Genomic DNA, 23,352 nt, shown 5'->3' on the forward strand with positions numbered 1-23,352 from the left:
CACAGTCACTAGTGGCATTATCAGTAGCAGCAGCGGAAAAGGAAGTAACAGTAGCATCAACAGCAGAAGTTTCACCAGCAACAGTAACTATAGTGCCTCTAAAAGGAGAAATGAGAATTGCAGCAGGAGAAGCACCATCAAGTGTTACGGGTAGACGGAAAACAGCACCTCCTGTCCGTCTAAATGATTTTTTAGTGGAAGGCAGCAAGATGAAGAAGCCCACGAGATAAGTAGTGTAACAAATTTCATAACACCTCACCAAAACGGTCAGTCTAAAATAAACAACAATTATGATCTTAAAATTTGCTATCTGAATGTTCAAGGACTAATAGATAAAGAATATATTGTAAACAGTTTTGGACTAGATAACAAATTTGATATTTTCTGTCTGAGTGAACATTGGGTTACTGAGAGTGTACTTCCAGTTGTCAAACTTGATAACTATAATGTAGCAAATAGTTACTGTAGAAAACTGCATATAAGAGGTGGTGTGGCAATATATATTAATCAGTCATTCAGCTGCTCCATTGTTAAGTTGGACCTAGATTATTTATGTGAGGAACAGAACTTTGAAGCCACTGGTATAGTTATGGACAGTCTTAAGTTAGTAATAGTATCCCTTTACAGGTCACCTAAGGGTATCATCAATGTATTTCTAGAAAAATTGGACATGCTGTTAGATGTACTTAGAGGGACCAGATGGTTGCATTATGACATAGTAATTGGTGGAGATCTGAATGCAGATTTTGATATAACAACACATAAACGTACTGTGACTGAGTTGAAAAACCTTCTAAGACAGTGCAATTTGCACTCAATCAATAACAGGCCCACAAGAGATAAAGCATGTCTTGACAATATTTTTGTCAACTTTAAAACTACAGAAGAAACATGTACTGTTACAGCGTTTCCATTTTCAGATCATGACTCTGTATCTTTAAACTATACAAGTAGGTTCTGTATTGATAATAGTAATTTTCCTAAGCCTGTCCCAAAAGTTATAATCACCAGGCCTGTCACAGATGACAAAATTGTTCAGCTCTGTAAGTCCCTTGCTGAGAGAGACTGGTTCAACCAATGTCATGGTGACACAAGTTATAGTCTTAGTGCTGATTTGTCAGGGAAACTATTATTTGAGAGATTTTTTAAAACATTTCTGGCACAATTTAATGACAACATCCCCATAAAGAAATGCAAATTAACTGACAAAGGCTTTACAAACAGGGCTACAAACAGACAAAATTCATGGTTCACTAAACAATTATCAAATATGAAAAACCAAGTTATGGTGTTGCACAATATATGTAGCAATCAGAAAACAGAACATGCCAGATTAGCCTATATAAAATGCAGGAATGAGTATAAAAAAGCCATCGTGGAAGCCAAAAAAGCACATAATTTCAATACCATTGATAATTCCACAAATAAGTGCAAAGCTGCATGGAAATTAATAAATGGTGTTGCTAAAGATGTGAGAAGCAAAAAAATTAATATAAGTCCCCAAAAGTTCAATGATTTCTTTATTAAATCTGTTGAAAATGTAGGAAATACTATAATCAAACCTGATATCAGTTCATCAGAGTTACTTTCTAAAAATGTTTGCAGAACACCAACAGACACAGGTACGTTTATGTTCTCCGAGGTCTCACCTAGTCATGTCCTAAGCATTGTAAAACGGATGAAATCTTCAGACAGTGTAGATATATATGACATATCCTGTAATTTACTAAAGAAAGTAATAGACTATATTGTGTACCCCTTAACATTCTGTATAAATAAATGCATATCTGAAGGATATTTTCCCGAAGAACTCAAAGTGGCTAGGGTAATTCCAATATATAAAAAGGGAGATATGGACTCACCTTCCAGTTACAGACCAATCTCCATAGTCCCAGCTTTTTCTAAAATACTGGAATGTGTAATTTACCAACAGCTATCTGTCTATTTTGAAAAATTAGGAATAATTAATGAATCTCAGTATGGTTTTAGGAAAAAGTAGTCTACTGTGGATGCTATAGACTTTGTAGTCAAATACTTACATCAAGTGTTTGAGGATAAGGGCTATGCTCAACTCACATTTTGTGATCTAAGCAAAGCTTTTGACTGTGTAAAGCATAAGCCACTCCTAGAAAAACTGGAATTCTATGGCATTAGACATAACAGCCTTAAATTAATAAAATCATATCTTCAGAATCGTAAGCAAGTTGTTTGTGTAGGGAGAGAAATGTCGAGTATAGAGCAAGTCAAGGTAGGTGTTCCGCAGGGATCTGTGCTGAGCCCCTTTTTGTTCCTGATAATGATAAATGATCTGCCGTCGTTTGTCAAGTCCACCACTGTGTTGTATGCAGATGATACAACATTTCTTCATGCTAGTGAGGATTTCAATAGCCTTAAAACTTGTGCAGAAAAGACAATTGACCAAGCATCCTATTGGTTCAAGGCAAATGGATTCCTCCTGAATGAAAACAAAACACAGCAGATGGTCTGTAGTCTTAGAGACAAGCTTCTGTCAGATGATCCAAGTTATGTCAAATTTTTGGGGGTATACATTGATGATAAATTATCTTGGGGTCAACATGTACAATATATTAGTGGTAAATTGTCAAGAGTTATTTACCTGTTAAGGCGACTTATGGATTGTGTTCCTGAAAAATATGTTAGAACATCCTACTTTTCCTTCTTTCAAAGTATAATAACATATGGAATTATTTTGTGGGGGAACTCTAGCAGTGTACATGACATATTAATACTGCAAAAAAAAGCTATTAGGATAATTACTGGTTCTGCATATAAGGCACACTGCAAACCATTGTTTTGTGAACAGAAAATCATGACTGTTATAAACTTGTACATATACTATGTTCTAATTTATACGAAGAAGAAATTACCAGAAACAAAAACCAGAGAAAATGTACACAGCCACAATACAAGAAGGAATAGGTGCCTCTATATTCCCTACCACAGATTGTCAAAGTCACTCAACAGCTACGAAATCATGGGGTACAAATTATTTAATAATCTTCCTCAATCTGTTCAAGAATTACCTGAACAATTATTCAAACAAACAATTCATGACTGGCTAGTCCTCCACCCATTCTATGACATAAGAGAATTTATCAACTGTAATATAATACTATAATGTTAACAAGAAACCTGTTGTTTCTTTCAAATTATTAATTGTATTTTAGTATGTATATGACGTTGTCTATTGCTGTAATGGCCGAATGACAATAAAATTATTATTATTATTATTATTATTATTATTATTTAAGTAATGACACTCAATGTTTACAGAAATGTTGATACTTGGTGATGATGTCAAACAGATAGTAGTTACACATAAGGCTTTGCCCTAAAATGCCAGTTAGCTCCATGATGCATAGATGTGGGGACATGGCTTCTATAAAGTATAGCCTCCCAAAGGCCCTGTTGTTCAAATTTTAATAAAAAGCAGTCCAGATTCCAATAAGTTCTTATTTTTAATTCTGGACACTATTTTCAGTCTATAAGATCGCCCTCAGACCAAGGTGAAACCATGAACACTACAGATTCAACTCACATGAAATATATTAAATGTTTTAAGTCTTGAACTGCAAAACATTAAGCACACTGTGAAACTAACATTGCTTGCAGTAAAGATCATTCCAAAATGCATTATTTTTAGTAATACACATCACCAAGAATACCAGTAAAAACACAATCATTTTAATGTTAAAAACAAAACACATTCATAACATCATCCTTGTACAGAGCTTGGTAAGTATCAATTGGACATACAATAACCCGTGACAGAGTGAAGTTAACTAGAGCATAAATTATAATAGAATGGGACAGAAGCTACTCTACTTAAAGTTAAAATAGAATGACATGTGAAATTTCCATGTGGTGGTGCTGGGTGGTGGCTGCACACACCACTCTTGACGCATGGCTGTCAGCATTGTCTGAAAGTGCCACCTCCTGGTGACCAAGCTTACCCACTGTGTGCCAGGGTAGGCTTAGTGAATAACACATGATGGGCTGGTGCCTTGCACACTGTTGGACTTTGATAGATGGAGAAGTGCCAGCGCAACTGAAGTGGTAACTGCAGGTTACTAAAACTCTTTTATTTTTCTTTGGTGTGCCTGTAAACCAGAGGCACCATCATTTCCCTCCCCCTGTAACACAAGCCAGCTCTTGGTTCTCAAGAAGTTGAGTCCATGTCTTCTGTAGACTACCAGTGAACACACTCTGTGGTGCAAATAGCTCTCTGTCGGCTTGTATGGGAGAATAGGGCTGAAAGTGATGCAGACAGTGACAGCATCACTGTGGGCAGATGCCCGCAGGTGGGATACTGGCTGCTGGCAGTGCCAATGCTGGAACTGGCTTCTGCAGAAGTGGCACTTACTGTTCTATGCAGCACCCCCACGTAGCACCATCCATGCTCAGTTCCTGATGAACTTCTGAATGTCTGGAAACAATCAAGGACCAAAGGAAGGGTCATTAAGGTTGGATGTGAGGAAGGAGTACTGGAAGCTGGAAGATCAGACAACCTCGTACATGTGTGAGGTGGTGTTGGGGCTGGGCCTCCACATGGGAGAGAAGTCATTTGTGGTTGTCGGTCACCAGCCGCTCTTCCATTTGCTATGTGAAGACTTGCTGACCATGTAGGCTGCAGATGACTGCCAGCATCCAACACTCATGGTGACCAAATGTATGAACACAAACAGGAGTCCATGTGTGCAGTTCATTGTTAGAGGGCCTTGGGAGGTCTCAGTGTAGAAAGCAGGAAATTCAGCACTGGGCATGGCTGGTGACCATGCAGTAGCCCTGCCATACGCTCTTCTCGACATGGAGGTGGACCTGTAGGAACTAGGAAAGCATGTGAGAGCCTCTCCCATGGGGGAAACATCAATACACTTCTTCATTTGCATCTTAAAAGTGTGGATGAGGCATTGGAATGAGGGTGTATGACCATGTATGACCATGGCAAATACCATGGTGTGCAAAAAATTGTGAAGCCTGAATGATGGATTGTGAACCTCTATCAGTTATCATGGTGCGGGGAAGAGAATAGCTGAGTGAGGGCTCACACCTTTGCCTCTGCTGTGGTGGAGTGGCAGTTGATGACATATGGAAACTGAGAGTAAGTGTTGACGACTGCCAACCAATCTGGATCTGACAAGGAGCTGGCAACATTGGTATGGACATGCTCCCAAGTCTGTGATCGCTCAGTCATGCTATGGTGAATAACATTGCTGGGGAGGGCCTGATGACTTGACTTGAATGTTTAGAACAAGCAGTAATGAAATGTTCAATCTAGTGAGCAATTACAGGGCAGTATATGTGGTGGTGAGCCAGCATCTTTGTGTATGAGGTGCTCCCAATGATCCTGATGCAGAAGATGAAGGATGTTGTGCTGGAGAGATGCTGCAATGACCACCATGGAACAGCATTTTCTGTGGACAACATATAATGCCACTGACAAGAGTAAGTGTGAGCCATAACAGAAAATGACTATGGGTAGGATCTGATGCACAAGCGTAAGGTCACTCAGGCTATCTTTGTTGAACATAGTGTCACACTTGATAGAGAACACAGTTGATAGCAACAGCTTGAGCAATGGGAGAACTGGTAATAGGTAATCCACCCACTGTCCACCAAGCTTCCTTGTTGAGATAAAAACCTAGTACTTCTTCCTCATTGGAACCAGGGTCAAATCCCATCAGTAAACATGAAAGAGCATCTACATTTGAATGCTGAATCATTGGGTAGAAATGGATCTCGTAATTATATCTACTAAGGAACAGGGCTATCTTGTCCAGCAAGTGTGTCATGGGTCTAAAGAGAGACAAATGGTTCAAATGGCTCTGAGCACTATGGGACTTAACATCTGAGGTCATCAGTCCCCTAGAACTTAGAACTACTTAAACCTAACTAACCTAAGGACATCACACACATCCATGCCCGAGGCAGGAGTCAAACCTGCGAACGAAAGAGAGACACTAACAGCTCGTTATCAGTCACCAAATAAACTTAACACTGTAGAGAAACATATGAAACTTCTTAATAACATAAGTAATAACAAGTGCCTCTGTCTCTGTCTATTCAATAGCAATTCTTCTGTGGATCATAAAGCATTTTTCACACAAAAGCAATGGGCTGTTCTGAACCACCTGCACATTGTTGTGACAACACAGCCCCACACCATATTGCAATGCATCCTTTGAAAGCAAAAGCTAGAGCCTGGGCTGATAGGTGGCCGAGTACAGAGGAGAACACAAATCATTCTTCATTGTCTTGAATGCATGGTCACAGGCGGACATCCATTCAACCACTGTATCTTTCTTAAGCAGTTGATTTGGAGGATAGGCAACTGAAGCTGCCTTTGGAAGGAACTTACGGTAATACCCAACTTTGTCTAAGAATGCTTCTTCACATACATAGGGTGCCAAAAAGGCCACAATAGCCATTATGTGACTGTTTGTTGGCTGAAACCCCCAACAAGAAATATTATGTCCCAAGTGTTCTATAGAGGATTGGGAGAAACATGACTTTTCCAAATTGCACTTGAGATCAGCATCACTCAAGGTCTGAAACAAAAGACAAAGGTGACAAAGATAGTCCTCAGTGATGGGACCAGAAATGACAATGTTGTTGAGGTAATTGATACAGCAAGAAATCCATTGGGTAAGTTGCCTCAAATAGCATTGAAAAATAGCCAGCACATTTGCAATGCCAAAAACGAATTGGTTGTACCTGTAGAGCTGTATGGGATATTAACAACAAGAAGCTGATCTGATTCTAACAAATTCAGTTTTGAAAGATATTGTCCACATGCCAACTTTGTCTTAAAGTTCATGCAGGCAAAGAATGGGGTGTGTATCAACCATAAACTACAAATTAACCATCACCTTAAAGTCTCCACAAACAAGGAGTTTGCTCATCAGTTTCTTGACAGTGTAGCCCATTGATTGGATGAAACAGTTTCCATGATGCCTAAAGCTATCAGCCTGTCTAATTTCTTCCTTCACTGAGCACGATGTGCAAGTGGTACAAACCTGGCACAGAAAAAATGGGGTTGCGCCATAGATTTGAGAGTGATGTGCACTACATAATCAGTAGCTTTTATGAGTCCCATTAAGAAAAAGGCAGAATATACCTTGCACAAATCACAGAGCTCTTGTTAAGGCACAAGATCTGACACAAAATGAATGGAATTGGAGACTGTAAATCCAAAAGCCCTTGAAGCATCCAAACCAATAAAATCACATGCAGTGTCCACCACCAGAAATATCACTGTTCAAACCACCACCTTGTATGTTCTATCCACAGTAAACTGGCCAAGAATAGAAATCTGCTGTCTATTGTAACTGACAAGACAGCATGATGTAGCCAACAGTGGTGTAGAACCAGGACGGAGATAAGTATTAAAATTCAATAGCGAGGTCACTGTGTGCATACCAATTTGGAGTCATAAGGGGTCCCATTAACATGCACACAGATGATCAGTTTGTTAGTAACAGCTGTAATATCTTTATGTACTTGACTAACAACACTAATGTCCATAGGTTGAGATGTGAGAGGCACAGTGGAAGTTGAGCGATTATGGCACATAGATGCAACATGACCTTTCTTATTACACAGGTGGCACAATACTCAACATTGTGAACAAGCCAGTCAATCATGCAGCACAAACAAGGAGGACAGGGGCTTGTGGAAATTTTTCAACCTCAATCAGATTTGTGTGGTGCGTGGTTGCTGAAAATGCTGCATTGCCATAACATCCATGTGTGTCTCAATTGACAGGGGCTATGTCAGCCCATGAATCTAATTCGGCTCTCAGATTTGGCTCAGATTTGGCTCTCTTCTTCGAAGAGAGATCCTGAAATTACAATTCCCTTTGACAAACTTCCGTATCAGGGGCTGCCACATAGGTCAGGAGTCCACGACACGCAGGAGTCTGCTACACAGGTAGCAACGGCTATGTGGTGTGGGCTGGGCAGATTTTTAGGTTAGAGGATCTTGGGGAAATACAAAAGGGGCTTCAGTCACAAAGGGTGCAGATTGAACGTAGGAAGAATGTAGATACAGGAGCCACCGATGTAACAGTCGTAAATTGTCCTAGCCATGTAGGGAAAGTACCAGAGCTCCAAGCACTAGTTGAAAGCACTGATGCTCAAATCATTATAGCCACTGAAAGCTGGCTAAAGCCATAGATTAATTCAGCCAAAGATTTTGGAAAGAACACAATGGTGTCCTGAAACACAGTTCACCGTGGCATGTTTGTTACTGTGAGAAGTATTTTATCTTGAAACAAAATTGAAGCTGATAGTTCCTGTTAGTATGGGCATAGGTCATTCTTGGCAACCAGAATAAAATAATAATTGGATCCTTTTATCGACTTCCCATCTCAGATTATACAATTGCTGAAGGGTTCAAAAAAAACCTGAGTTTAATATCAAACACACACCCAACTCATACAATTATAGTTGATAGTGACTTTGAATTATGCTCAATATGTTGGTGAAAATAAATGTTTAATTCCAGAGATACACATAAAACATCATCCAAAATTGTGCTTAACACATTCTCTGAAAATTATTTCGAGCAGTTAGTTCATGAGCCCAGGCAAAGAGCTAACAGTTGTGAAAATACACTTGATCACTTACCAACCAATAATCATGAGTCAATAATGAGCATCAAAACAGATACAGGGATTAATGAACACATGGTTGTCATAGCAAGATTGAATATTGTAGCCCCCAAATCCTCCAAAAATAAGCAAGAGCCCCACACTTAGCAATCATATACAACTGCTTGCTTGAGAAAAGTTCCGTACCCAAAGACTGGAAAGTTGCACAGGTCATCCAATATTCAAGAAAGGTAATAGGAGTAATTCACTAAATTACAGGTCCATATCATTAATGTTGATATGCAGCGGGATTTTGGAACTTACACTATGTCATCAAAAGTATCCGCACACCTAGCTGAAAATGACACAAATTCGTGGCACCCTCCATCAATAATGCTGGAATTCAATATGATGTTGGCCCACACTTAGCCTTGATGACAGCTTCCACTTTTGCAGGCATACATTCAATCAGGTGCTGTGAGGTTTCTTGGGAAATGGCAGCTCATTCTTCATGGAGTGCTGCACTGACGAGAGGTATCAATGTTGGTCGGTGAGACCCAGCACGAAGTCAGCATTCCAAACATCCCAAAGGTGTTCTATAGGATTCACGTCAGTACTCTGTGCAGGCCAGTCCTGTAGGCTTTTGTGCTGTATGTGTCCCTTCACACATCCACTTCACTATCACTTTGGAAACAGTGGACCTAGGGATGCTTAGGAGTGTGGAAATGTCACGTACAGACATATGGCACAAGTGAGACCCAATCACCTGACCACGTTCGAAGTCCATGAGTTCCACAGAGCACCCCATTCTGCTCCTTCATGACGTCTAATGACTACTGAGGTCACTGATATAGAGTACCTGGCCGTAGGTGACAGCACAATGCACTTAATATGAAAAAAGTATGTTTTTGGTTTTTTTTTTTGGGGGGGGGGGGGGGGGACATCCAGATACTTTTGATCACAAAGTGTATGTTGTGTTTGACCATTATGAATTACCTTGAAGAGAATGGTCTATTTACACACAGTCAACATGTATTTAGAAAACATCATTCTTGTGAAACACAACTTGCTCTTTACACACCCGAAGTGCTGAGTGCTATTGTCAAGGGATTTCAAATTGATTGAGTATTTCCAGATTTCCAAAAGGCTTTTGACATTGTACCACACAAGCAGCATAGTGAAATTGTGTGCTTATGGAATATCATCTCAGTTATGTGGCCTGATTTGTGATTTCCTGTCATAGAGATCACAGTTCATAGAAATGCATCGAGTAAAACAGAAGCGATTTCTGGCATTCCCTGAGATAGTGTTATAGATCCTTTGCTGTTCCTTATCTATATAAATGATTTAGGAGACAATCTGAGCAGCTCTCTTAGGTTGTTTGCAGATAATGCTGTCATTTATCATCTAGTAAATACATCAGAAGATCAAAACAAATTGCAAAATGTTTTAGAAAAGATATCTGAATGTTCAGAACTTGGCAATTGACCTTACACAATGAAAAGTGTGAGGCCATCCACATGAATGCTAAAAGAAATCCGCTAAACATTAGTTACACAATAAATCAGTCTAATCTAAAGGCCATATATTCAACTAAATACCTAGGAATTGCAATTATGAACAATTTAAATTTGAAAGAAAACACAGAAAATGTTGTGGGGAAGGAAAACCAAAGACTGTATTTTATTGGCAGAACACTTAGAAGTTGCAACAAATCTACTAAAGAGACTGCCTATACTATCCTTGTCCATCCTCTTTTGGAGTACTGCTGTGTGGTCTGGGATCTTTATCAGATTAACGAAGTACATCGAGAAAGTTTAATGAAGAGCAGCACATTTTGTATTATCACGAAATTGGGGAGAAAGTGTCATAGACGTGATACAGGATTTGGGATGGACACCATTAAAACAAAGGCTATTTTGTTGCGGCATAATCTTCTCACGAAATTTCAGTCACCAACTTTCTCCTCAAATGCGAAAATATTTTGTGGATGCCAACCTACACAGGGAGAAATGATCATCATAATAAACTAAGAGAAATCAGAGCTCACACTGGAACATACAGGCATTGTTTTTTCTGTACCCTATTGAAGAGTGGAATAAAAGAGAACTATTGTGAAATTGGTTCAATGAACCCCACTTAAGTGTGATTTGCAGAGTATCTGTGTAGATGTAAACATAGATAACATCTCTGACCATAAATCGGCATTTATTCCTGATATTTAGCAGTAAGAAAACAACACCAGTGACTTAACTCATGTAGTTTCACAGCCAAAGTGTGACAGGATTGATGGGGTCACTTTCTGCAATGATAAAACTTCACTCTCACAGAAATCATGTGAGCACGCATGTGAATAGGAATTCACCAAACAACACCAAACAAGCACACTGATCAAGAGTCCAATATTACCCATACTAGACTTAATATAGATGATAGTTGAACAGGCATACAACAGATTCAAAGTAAATCATTTGTATGCATTTGCATGTATATTCATTTCACAATCACAGACAAGCACTATGTATGACTTTTTATTTGCCCATGTGATCAGCTTAACAATTTGCTAAGATAACCATCCAGCGATCTTTCAGTATATATAGAGGTGTTTTATTGCTTAACCTAAATTTAGAATATGCAGCAGCAAGAAACATAATTACCAATATGCTCACAAAAAGTCATTTTCTTCCCAGTTTCAAAACATCTTTGGTTTATTTTCAGAGCGCCATCGGCTGAACGTAGAAACTCAGCAACTCCAACACCAGAACACAGAGTTGCGGAGGCTCCTGCGAGGTTACATACTGTCACCGGTTGGTAATGTGCATTATGAAACTTGCAAGTACACCTTAATAATGTATATAATATATCACCAGTGAAGAAACAATACCACATAACTGGCTTCCAATTTTTCAGACTTTTTGTCAGTTGCCATATTTGTCTCAGTGAACTTGCTATTACCATGGAAATGATAAATTTCCAGTTGTTTACAATAAAAATATAGCTGAAAGAATATTCGGTAAGAACAAGGTAAAAAAAAGTTGTAATTGCTGCATACCAGCAAAAGAATAAAAACTAGTGTAACTGGAGTGTCAGAAGCTCCATGACAATGTTTGCAGGTGATTCACTGTTGTTTACAGGGAGGTTACAGAGCCAGTGTGGGATATCAGAGGTTACGTGACAATGTTTGCAGGTGATTCACTATTGTTTATAGGGAGGTTTCAATGCCAGAATTCTGTATCAAAGTGCTGGAAATCATAAAGGGAACTGAAAATTGGAGCAATGACTGGCTGGTGTCAATCTACATATTCATATTCTACATTCAACTGAGCAATGATTTTTTTCTTGGCAAAAGTTTGTATTGTAAAATACTGTTCCATTTCTATCAACTGAATTCTTGCCTCAAGAAGTACTTTCCGACATAGACAGGACCTTAACAAGAATGGCAATGTGCATCAGATGCACACAGAGTCAGTTACTCACTATTGTTTCTTCAGTGGTAATATATAAGTTTGTAAAATGTTTATGACCAAAGAGACTTAATTGGAAAGGCTCCTATTCATATTTGTCATTCTTAATCAAAACAGCAACAAATTACTTTTTCTTTATATAAAGTGAGAGAATAATCTTGCCTATCAGCCAGTAACATCACTTTAACGATATATTTCCGATCAGTCTCTTGTCGAGACTAATGCACAAAAATAATCACACAGCAATAGTGTCACCTGTTAAGCTGTTCTCCACTTATGAAAGTAACTAGAACCTTTTGCCTGTGGCGTTGCCTGCACATGCATAAGGCACATATACTGCACACAACTCCTCCTCCAGGTTCTCTCTGTCAATCTCCTCCTCCTATGTCTCTCTTTCCACCACCTTCTTCCATCACCTCTCCATGTATCTCTTCCTTTCCCTCTCTATTTATCTCCTCATCCCTCTCTCTCTCTCTGCTTGTTTCCTCTTTCATCTTCTTTCTGTCTGTCATCTCCTCCTCCCCTCCTCATCACTCTGCCCATTTCTTCCCCATTTTCATCCATTTCCTCCTTTCCCTCCCTCATCCTCCTCTCCCTATCACTGTCCTTCTCATCATCCCCCTGTTTGCACATCTCTGCCTCTCCCTCCCTCTGTTCATATCCTCATCCACCTGCTCTACATCCATCTCTTCCTTCCCCTCTCCCCCATCTCCTCCTCCCCCTCTCTCTGGTTATCACCTCCACCACCCTCTTTCTGTCCATCATCTTTTCCTCCCCTCTTCCTCTCTCTTTCTCTCTCTTCCCATTTTCTCCTTCCTCTTCTTTCCAGCCATCTCCTTCACACCCCTGTCTCTGTCCATCACCTTCTCTTGTTCTGTCTACCCATATCCTCCTCCATCCTCTCTCTGTCCATCTCCTCCTCTCCCTCTCAGGCTATATCCTTCTCCCCCTCTCTCTCTCTTGCCACCTCCCCCCCCCTCTTTCTGACTGTGTCCTTCATCCCCCTCTCTCTGTCCATTTCCTCCTCTCCTTGTCTGCTCTCTGTCCATTTCTTTCTCCCCCTCACTCTCATCATCTCCTCTACCACCTCTCTCTGTTCATCTCCTCCTCTCCTCTCTCAGGTATTCTCCTCCACCCCATCTCTCTTTATATCATCTCCTGCTCCTCTCTGTCCATGTTCTCCTCACCCTATCTCTGTCCACCTCCTCCTCTCTATATTTCTGTACATCCCCTCCTCCCCTCTCACTCCACCAATCTCCCCCTCCCCCCTCTTTCTGGCCATCTCCCCCTCCCCTCTTTCTGTCTGTACACACTCCCCCACTCTGTACATTACCTCCTCTCCCTTTCTGTCCATGTAATCCTCCCCTATCTCTGTTCACCTCTTCCTACCCTCTCTCTGGTCATCTCCTCCATCCCCTCTCTCCTTACATCACCTCCTAATCCTCTCTGTCCATGTCCTCCTCCCCCTATCATTGTCCAACTGCTCCTCCCCATATCTCTGTCCATCACTTCCTCCCCTCTCACACTGCCGATCTCCTCCTCCCCATCTTTTTGGCCAACTCCTCCTTCCCTCTTTCTGTCTGTACCCACTCCCCCTCTCTGTAAATTACCTCTTTCCCCTCTCTGTACATGCACTCCTCCCTCATCTCTGTCCATCTCCTCTTGCCCTCACACTCTGCCAGTCTTCTCCTCCCCCTCTTTCTTTCTATCTCTGCCTCCCCTCTTTCTGTCTGTATCACCCCTCCTCTCTGATTATCTCCTCCTCTCTGCTCATTTTCTCCCTTCTTCTCTCAATCTGTCCCCTCCCCCCATCTCTATCCATATCCTCCTCCCCATATGTCTGACCATCTCCTCCTCCCTCCTCTCTCAGTAAATCTCCTCCTCTCTGTCTCTCTATCCATGCCCTCCTCCCCTACCTCTGTCTGTCTCCTCCTCCCTCTATCTGACCACCTCTTCTTTTCTCTATCTCTGTACTACTTCTCCCCCTATATGACCATCCCCTCCTCTCTTTCTCTCTGTTCACCTCCCCCTCCCCTTCTCTGAACATCACTTCTACCCCCCTCTCTGTGTCTCATAGTCCACCTTACTCTCTCCATCTCTTCCTCCCCACCTCTATGTCCATTTCCTCCTCCCCTCATTCTGTCCATGCCCTCCTCCTCCTCTCCTCTCTGACAATCTCCATCTCCCCTCTCTCTCTCTCTCTCTCTCTCTCTGTATATCTCCTCCCCATCTCCTTGTCCATCCCCTTCTCCCCCTCTCTTCCCTTTTCCTCCTCTCCCTGACCAATTCTCCCTCCCCATTCCTCTGATCACTTCCTCCTCCCCTGCCCTCTGTCCTTGCCCTCCTCCCAACTCTCTCTGTGGACTTCCTCCTCTCCCTGTCTTTCTGTCCATCTCCCAATCCCCTTTTCTCTACCCATTTCAGCCTTCTCTTTCTCTCTCTCTTCAGCCTTGCCTATTCACATGCATAGTCCCAGAAATGCATCCCTATTCGACCCACACAATGTCCTGGTCATGCAGGGAAACCTAGACATCAGGAGAAATGAACCCATTTCACCCCCACCACTACACATAGATACACACATCAATATGTTCACTTTTATATATGTAAATGATTTCCTAAAGAATTTTTTATAAGCAGTCTATAACAACATCTGTAAAACTTAAAATTCTGTTTGATTTTTTCTCTTTTTGGAGTACACAGCTGATAATGGATATTTTATATATTTACAGGAGTTTGTGAAGATAATTATGATTTTCATTACAAAATTACTTAACCGTAAAGTATGTTGCGTGTCATTTGACATTAGTGTGCTAAAATCATGATTTGTGATTTGTACAAGGAAAAGCAATTGGTAATATTTAGTAGAGAATAGTGTTGTATTATATTGCTACATACAGCACCTAATATAATAACAATAACTTGTGATCTAATCAGGACACACACTGACAGAATTTCACACTTTTGGGTTTTCTGAAAGTACAAAATTGTGAATTTTGCTTATTTGTAATAAAAGAATCATTAAAAATCCCAGCTAATCTTGTTTCCAGACAAATCATGACTGATCTTATTTGGAAAATATTAAATAAAAAGTATATGGGACAGATATTGAGGATATGGTAATTAAACAAGATAAAAAGTCATTACTTATGTGTGTCCTCTGTTTCCTGAGAATTTAGGTGCTTGCTTGGAGAGTACAAACATCAGTTTCAGTTAGTAGCTAGTGGCCTGTTGGTAGTATTATGTTGCATTCTGCTATGTTGACAGTCACACTTGTTTTAACAAAATAAAGTGTGGTTTTTATTATAATTTTTTTTAATAGTACACCATATTATTGGTTAGTGTTTTTATAAAAAATTATATTTGGTTGTATTGAAAATAACTACTTACAAGCAAACAGGAATAATAATTTTTCTAATTTGTATTCATTTTCATACTACACACACTCCTACATATCTCTAGTTTCACATAACATACAAGGGTAATCACAAAAGTAAGGTCTCCTATTTTTTATGAGTACATAGACCTGTTTAATTCTACAATGGTTTACATCAGTTTACAGCTTGAACATTTAGCTATTTTTCGACGTAATGACCATTTTGTCGATGCATTTTTGTAGATGCTGTGGCGTTTTTGTATGCCCATGTCATACCAGCTCACTGTCATGCTGTTCAAAAAGTTGTGAACCTCTTCTTTGACCTCGTCGTTGGAGCAGTATCACTGGGACCACAATTAACACTGACAGGTACTGTCAGACACTGAAAAAACTCAAATAGGCAATTCAGAACTGGAGAAAAGGAACATTGAGCAAGGGCATACATGTTCTCCATGACAACGCTCGTCCACACATCGCTCGGCTAACCGCTGCTCTCCTGCAACAGTTTCTGTGAAACATAATCACCCACCCACCCTATTGTCCTGACTTGGTGCCCAGTGACTATCACCTGTTCCCTAGGTTAAAAGAACATTTGGCCGGAAAGCAATTCTGCTCCGATGGTGAGGTGAAAGAAGAGGTTCATAACTTTTTGAACAGCATGGCGGCGAGCTGGTATGACATGGGCATACAAAAACTGCCACAGTGTATACAAAAATGCTTCAACACAAATGGTGATTATGTCAAAAAATAGCTAAATATTCAAGCTGTAATCCAATGCAAACCATTGTAGAATTAAACAGGTCTATGTACTTATAAAAAAAAAATAAGAGACCTTACTTTTGGGATTACCCTCATATCATGTCATTAGCCACTTGACATATGATTAAAGATCTCTTCTAGGCTTTTCAATGCATTATGGTCATTAATTATACACACATCAATGATGCACTTGAAGGTTTTTTGATGTCATTAACCCACACACCAAATCACTGGAAACCATTCCTATTTTTTAGAATGGTCATCAGACAAATGCATGTAATTATAGGCCTCCATCACTGGGTCACTGAATATCTGTTATAGAATTAGGAATAAATTTTATATTGTGTATTTGACCTTTTTGCTGAATGAAAATCTTTTCTGTGGGAATCAGCGTGATTTTGCAACCAAAAATCCAACGAACTGTAGATAATTCAGTGTGTATATGACCCGGGACAACCAGGAGATCCGGGAAAAACCCGGGAGTTCTTTCCTCTGGGAGAAAATCGGGAAAAACCCGGGAATTGTTTAGAATTCCGGGAATTTTTCATTGCTTTAGCTTTCAGTTAAATTTTTGTGATTTTGACTGGTAAGAACCAATACTCTAACAAAGGATATCACTGTATCCCGCTACTGCAGAATTATACTGCAGCAACAAAACATGAACGAGAGAAAAAAGAAAACGAAAATAAAACTTAAGTTGCAAAGGAAATGCACCGTATACAACAACAAAACATTGCTCATACAAGTGTCTGCCAACAGCAAAGTGTGTCAAAGGCTTTAGGAAGACTATGCAATGCTTTATAACAACAAACTGCCTCCGATGAGTGTGACGTGACAACCGTTTAAATTAGATTCGTTTGAGTTGTTGCGGGCGGGCTCTTGAGCATGCGCAGTTAAGTCGCGTATGAGTAGCATCTTCTCCCACTTCTGGTTACAGAAGTGTGGCTGGGTGCTACTGCTTAATATTGCCTCAGTTCAGAAATATAGTAAATCTGGGGCTGATGCACAGAGCAGTCTGAGTTGAGGTGGGGAGCGTCCACGTGACCTTTTGTTTCCTCTTCGTTTATTGCTCTCACATTAAATGATAACAAAATGGATTTTTGTGGCCGGGAGCTATCAAATGAATTAAAATACGTTCGCATAACTACGGAAGGCTGAAATATGTTATTAGTTTCAGATTTTATTTCCACCTTTCTGACAGAACAATGAAGTTATTTTTGCGGTTTGGTAAAGAGATTTGGCTTACAGTTAATCTTTTCAGCTGAGGCAGTCAATTTATTTGAAACGAAGTGTTTAATTTCACACTATTGGCTAGTTTCAACTGTTCGCTGCATTTCAAGTGCACGTATGGCATTATGCCATAATAAAGAACCAAACATGAGATAATACAGTAACAGTACTCCAAGAAAATTTACATACGAGTGTGCATGTTAAGCCGAATTGTGTTTTAGGATGGTTCTCGAAATTTCGACGCTCTTGAAGTATCATCTGATGTTTTGTTTCTTGTATGCCATATGTAAGATCTTTTAATGTTTTACACATACGAACATATGGGCTTCCTGCATCATCTTAGCTGCGCAAGCGTGGTGATGCCTCTTATTTGGCATTCTCTTCCAATTGCTGAAACGAACCTATTTCTAACAGGTCACGGGAAAATATTGTGAATGGTGGTTTGAAAAGCGTTACATTCAAAGCAGATTTCCTTTTACGCAAGATGAACTATGTGCAAGATTGTACGATGAATTTGTTAAATCAAAAAGCGTTTGACTCTCATTTAAAAATCAACTCTTTGAGGACGACCATTTAGAAGAATTTCAAGCCCAAAAGATCAGACATTTACGTCATTTTACTGGCACATTTGTGTGATGACCTTTTTTGCACGTGTTACACTTTAAGATACAACATTATATGTGGAAGCTTAGCTTCTTTTCCAGCTTATTAATCTTCGAGACTAATATTATATGTGAATGCTGTGGAGCATTCACATATTTCATTAATTTAAACCATTAACTTTTCTTATTCGTGTGTTCGCGCTACTTAAGAGTGATCTTGGCATCTTGCTATTGGCTCACTACATCATGTGTCATATGCTGCCATCAGCTGGCGAGATCACGTGACGGGAGCTATGACTGTCTTACAAAAGCCCATCATAATCTCGATTTCAATGTTTCGGAAAGTAACATGCGGTGTTTGGTGGAGTTCAAATTTATACCTTCGTAATACGAAAATATGCAGCGTACATGTTGCTGCACGTCAAAGGTCTTCCAAAACGTGTTTGACCCCTTTTGAGTTTCGTTTTCTAAAGTACTGGTAAATTCTACTCCCGCATATAAAACCATAGGACTGATAAGTTTTACAGTGCTGTCACTTAGCACGGAGAAAGTGTATTTTCATCCGGGAGAAAGTGTATTTTTAAACGGGAAAAATCCGGGAATTTTGTTTCCTTGTCCACGTATGCACCCTGTAATTGCACACAGATTGCTGCTGTGCCCTTTATTTTCTGGAGTTAATTTTATACAGTTCTGCAGTGCCATTTAGTGAAGAAAATATGAGCTTACAGCATACCAGACTGTCTTGATTCAGAACTTTTTAGCAAGTAAAAACTCAAAACTTAATTTTTGACAAGATGACATTCTGAAAGTTAAAAGCAAATTATCTAGTGGATAACATTGAGAGCTCTGTGAAGCTATTCACAGATGATGCTGTTGTGTATGTGAAAGTTACAACACCAGAAAATTGTAGTGAAATAAGGAAGACATGCAGAGGATCAGTATTTGGTACTGGGACTATCAGATTACCCTGAATGTAAATAAATGTAAAAAAAAAAAAAAAAAAATCCCATAAATAGATAAAGATACCCATTAGTGTTTGGTTAAGCGAGAGGTGATAAATCCCTACAAACAACAACAACCATCAAATATCCATTAGTAGCCATCTGGAGTAATGTAAAGTGGAATGTGAGATAAAACTAACTGTAGGAAAGGCAGATGCCAGACTGAGGTTTCTTGGCAGTATCTTAAGAAAACGTAATTCATTCATGAAAGAAATGGATTATAAAACACTGTTAAGACTGATTTTTTAGTATTGCTCATCAATCTGGAACTCTTACCAGACTGGATTCATAGAAGAAGTAGAGAAGATCCAATGAAGAGGGATTGTTTTGTCATGGATTCATTTAGTAAGCAACAGTCTTACCGAAATACTCATCAAACTTCAACGGCAAATGGTACAAGAGATGTAGTGTGCACCTCAGAGAAGTTTATCATTACCTAATTCTGAAAATGTACATTCCAACGATGGAAAAATCTGAGAAATTAGAGCTGACACAGTAGCCTACTGACTGTTGCTCTTCTCACATATTGTTTATAAATGGAACAGGAAAGGGAAGAAATTATAAGGCACCAGAAGTATCATCCACCACACATTGTAAGAAGGTTTGCTAAGTGTAGATGTGGGTGTAGATTCCATTAGGTGATCATCTCAGTCTTTACTTTTCTCCTGAAATCCAGCGAAGAATTTATTTTGCTGTCTTCCACGTATTCACATGGCTGTACGCCATGCCAGCTCCATTTAATTTTCATTGCATCCATAAGTATGTCTTTCCCTCTGGTCTGTTAATTTATCCATTTGTTTGTTTCCTTGTCTCTCCTAGTAATTTCCAACATGCATCTCTCAATGGTTTACTGAAAAACTTTCTGTTTTTACTGGTAATTCACTTTGAACACATATCTCTGAGTGTCATAACTCAAAAATTGTAACACATTCAAAATATTAACATTCCATTTTAGACACTCTTTAATCTTCATTCTGAAAAGTCTTTATAGTGTGCCAAAAGCATACCAAACCAGTTCTTCTTCTGTTCTTTTATTTTTCTTGTTTGTCCAGTTGTTGTCTTTAGCTGCACTAAATACAGTAATTTGCCAACTGATTGTGTGACTTCTCTGTCTCTCTTAGTGGGTTTGTTATACTTTATATTAGCATTAAAAAATGATGTTTGGGCAAGCTTTTGGAATTGCTCTTGAAGTTCTTCCACTTGTTTGTAGAAATTCACTTTAAACATACAAAAATATGAATTATCTTTTATTATGGTCAAAGCTAATCTACATTGACCATCTTTATGCCATTTAAAAGAACACACATTTACCACATATTCTGTTACTTTGTAGGTTCATAAGCATAGTACCAGTGTTTAAGATTTTAGGTGTTCCTATCTTACAGACAGTGTACTGTTGGCACTTTTGAATATTTGCAAAGCTCCAACAGTATTGAGTCATTAAGAAAGGAATACCTAGCTTCTTATCTTCCATGAATGTTGCAGAGACAGAAGTCATGGGATAGCGATATGCATGTATGATGGTGGTGGTATCACATACACAAGATATAAAAGGTCAGTGCATTGGTGGAGCTGTCATATGTACTCATATGATTCATATGAAAAGCTTTCTTTGGTAATTATGGCTGCTCTGTATGATTTAATGGGCTGTGTGGAATGATAGTTGGAGCTAGACATACGGGACATTCCATTTCAGAAATCATTCAGGAATTCAGTATTCTGAGGTCCTCATCATAAAGAGTGCACTGAGAATACCAAATATCAGACGTCATCTCTTGCCACAGATGTCACAGTTGTTGATGGCCTTCACTCAATGACTGAGAGCAGCAACGTTTGGATGGGGTTGTCAATGCTACAGACAAGCAACACTGCATAAAATAACCACATAAATCTATGTGGGATGTATGACAAATGTGTCCGTTTGGACAGAGTGGTGAAATTTGGCATTAGTGGGCTATGACAGCAGACAACTGATGCGAGTGCCTTTGCAAACGGCATGACATCACCTGCAGTGCCTCACCTGGGCTCATGATCATATTGGTTGGGCCCTAGATGACTAGAAAACTGTGGTCTGGTCAGATGAGTCCCAATTTCAGTCCCAATTTAAGTAGGTAAGAACTGATGGTAGTGTTTAAGTGTGGTGCAGAACCCCATGAAGCCATGTGACCCAAGTTGTCAACAAGGCGCTGTGCAAGCTTTTTCCTCCATAATGATGTGGGCTTTGTTTACATGGAATAGTCTGGCTCCTCTGATCCAACTGAACTGATCACTGATTGAAAATGGTTATGTTCGGGCACTTGGAGATCATTTTCACCCATTCACGGACTTCATATTACCAAATCATGATGGAAGTTTTATGGATGACCATTTACCATGTCACCAGACCCCAACTGTTCATGACTGATTTGAAGAACATTCTGAACAATTTAAATGAATGATTTCACCACCCAGATTGCCCAACACGAATCCCATCGAACATTTATGGGACATAACTGAGAGGTTAGTTCATGCACAAAATCCTGCACCAGCAACACTTTCCCAGTTATGGATGGCTATAGAGGTAGCATGGCTCAGTATTTCTGCAAAGGAATTCCAACAGCTTGTTGAGTCCCTGTCACATCAAAAAGCTGCACTGCACTTGGCAAAGGGTCCCAGATGATATTAGGAGGTACCCATGATTTCATCACTTCAGTGTATATGGAACCATAAAGTTACATGTTACACAATGTGGATAGGGTATCCTCACCTTCAATCCAGATAGCAAAGATGTCATCAATGAATCTGAACCAGGTGAGGGGTTTAGGATTCTGGGTTTTCCAAATTTTATGGAACCCATAACACACATCAAAAACTCTTGCCCTGCGGGAACTTGAGCAACATGCTCAGCACTATCTCAAAAAGCTCTCCATCCTGCTCACTTCCTACTCCCGCCTCGGAGTACCACTCCCCACCACCCCTACAACAACCTCCAAACTTCCCCCACATCGGCTCAGAGCTGACAAACCCTGTCTCACAGACCTACTACACTTACCCCACCCTCCAAAACTCTCTCCCACCACCACACAGAACCCAGAACCTAAACAGATGTGCAACACAGTCATGAACCTTTCCTCCAGAAGCCTTAGTCCCACAGAAATATCAGTACTCTCCAAAGGCTTCACCTTTTGCCCCACTCCCAAATTCAGTCCTGCAGGACTTGTTAAAGACCTTCTCTCCTTCTCCCAGCCCCTACAGTGGAAACACATTTTTGCCACCAACCTGAGCAATCAGACTCAACCAAAGACCAATATGGAACCTTGCCTAACTCAGTTCACTCCTCTATCCAACTGTGATCCACATCCACTGCCTCAAAATCACCACCTGTTAACTTTCCAGAATTTCTTAACCTCAAACCTTGCCTCACCATCATTCCTCAAATCCCTCAACATGCAAAATAACCTTACATCCACAGAAATAACCACAATCCACCATCTAAAAACTGATCCCATCCTTTTAATCCTATCTGCAGACAAAGGCTCCACCACCGTTGTTTTGAACCGCAAGGATTACATGGTGGAAGGACTCCGTCAGCTGTCAGATACTTCCACCTACAAACCATGCCACAGGGACCCCATTCCAGTAATCCAACAGGCTCTCCAGTCACTACTCAAATCCTTAGGTCCATTCCAGAACATCTCCCCAGAGTCCATCTCTCTACTTACCCCTCCACTCCCCACACTCCCACCTTCTACATGCTTCCTGAAGTCCATAAACCCAACCACCCAGGATGACCTATTGTGGCCAATTACTATGCCCCCCCCTGAGGGAATCTCTGGTCTCGTAGACCAACACCTTCAACCTATTACCCGGAACCTATCTTCCCATATAAAAGATACCAACCATTTCCTCCACCGACTCTCCACAGTTCCTGTCCCTTTACCACACGGTGCCCTGCTCGTCACCATTAATGCCACCTACTTGTACCCTAACATTCCTAATGCCCATGGCCTTACTGCTATTGAACACTACCATCAACCTCCTTCCTAGTCGCCATGACCAACTATATCCTTACCCACAATTACTTCTCCTTTGAAGGCATTACCTACAAATAAATCTAGGATATGGCTATGGGCAACCGCATGCCACCATCTTATGCCAACCTATTCCTGGGCCATCTAGAGGAATCCTTCCTAAAAACCTAGAATCCCAAACTTGGTTTAGATTCACTGATGACATCTTTGCTATCTGGATTGAAGGTGAGGACACCCTATCTAAATTTACCCAGAACCTCACCAACTTGTCCCCCATTTGCTTTACCTGGTTGTACTCA

General features: G+C 40.2%; 1 protein-coding gene across 1 annotated transcript in view; it reads left to right on the forward strand.

Moving 5' to 3' along the window:
• The window catches only part of LOC126153794 (dynein regulatory complex protein 1), a 385,975-nt gene that overhangs the window by 336,743 nt on the left and 25,880 nt on the right, over positions 1-23,352 (forward strand). Inside the window, exon 14 of the mRNA XM_049916094.1 lies at positions 11,330-11,418. Within this exon, the coding sequence (XP_049772051.1) occupies positions 11,330-11,418 (89 nt within the window). The remainder of the gene's footprint in view (positions 1-11,329; positions 11,419-23,352) is intronic.

Source organism: Schistocerca cancellata, chromosome 2 (genome assembly GCF_023864275.1).
Source record: "Schistocerca cancellata isolate TAMUIC-IGC-003103 chromosome 2, iqSchCanc2.1, whole genome shotgun sequence".
Taxonomy (NCBI): domain Eukaryota; kingdom Metazoa; phylum Arthropoda; class Insecta; order Orthoptera; family Acrididae; genus Schistocerca; species Schistocerca cancellata.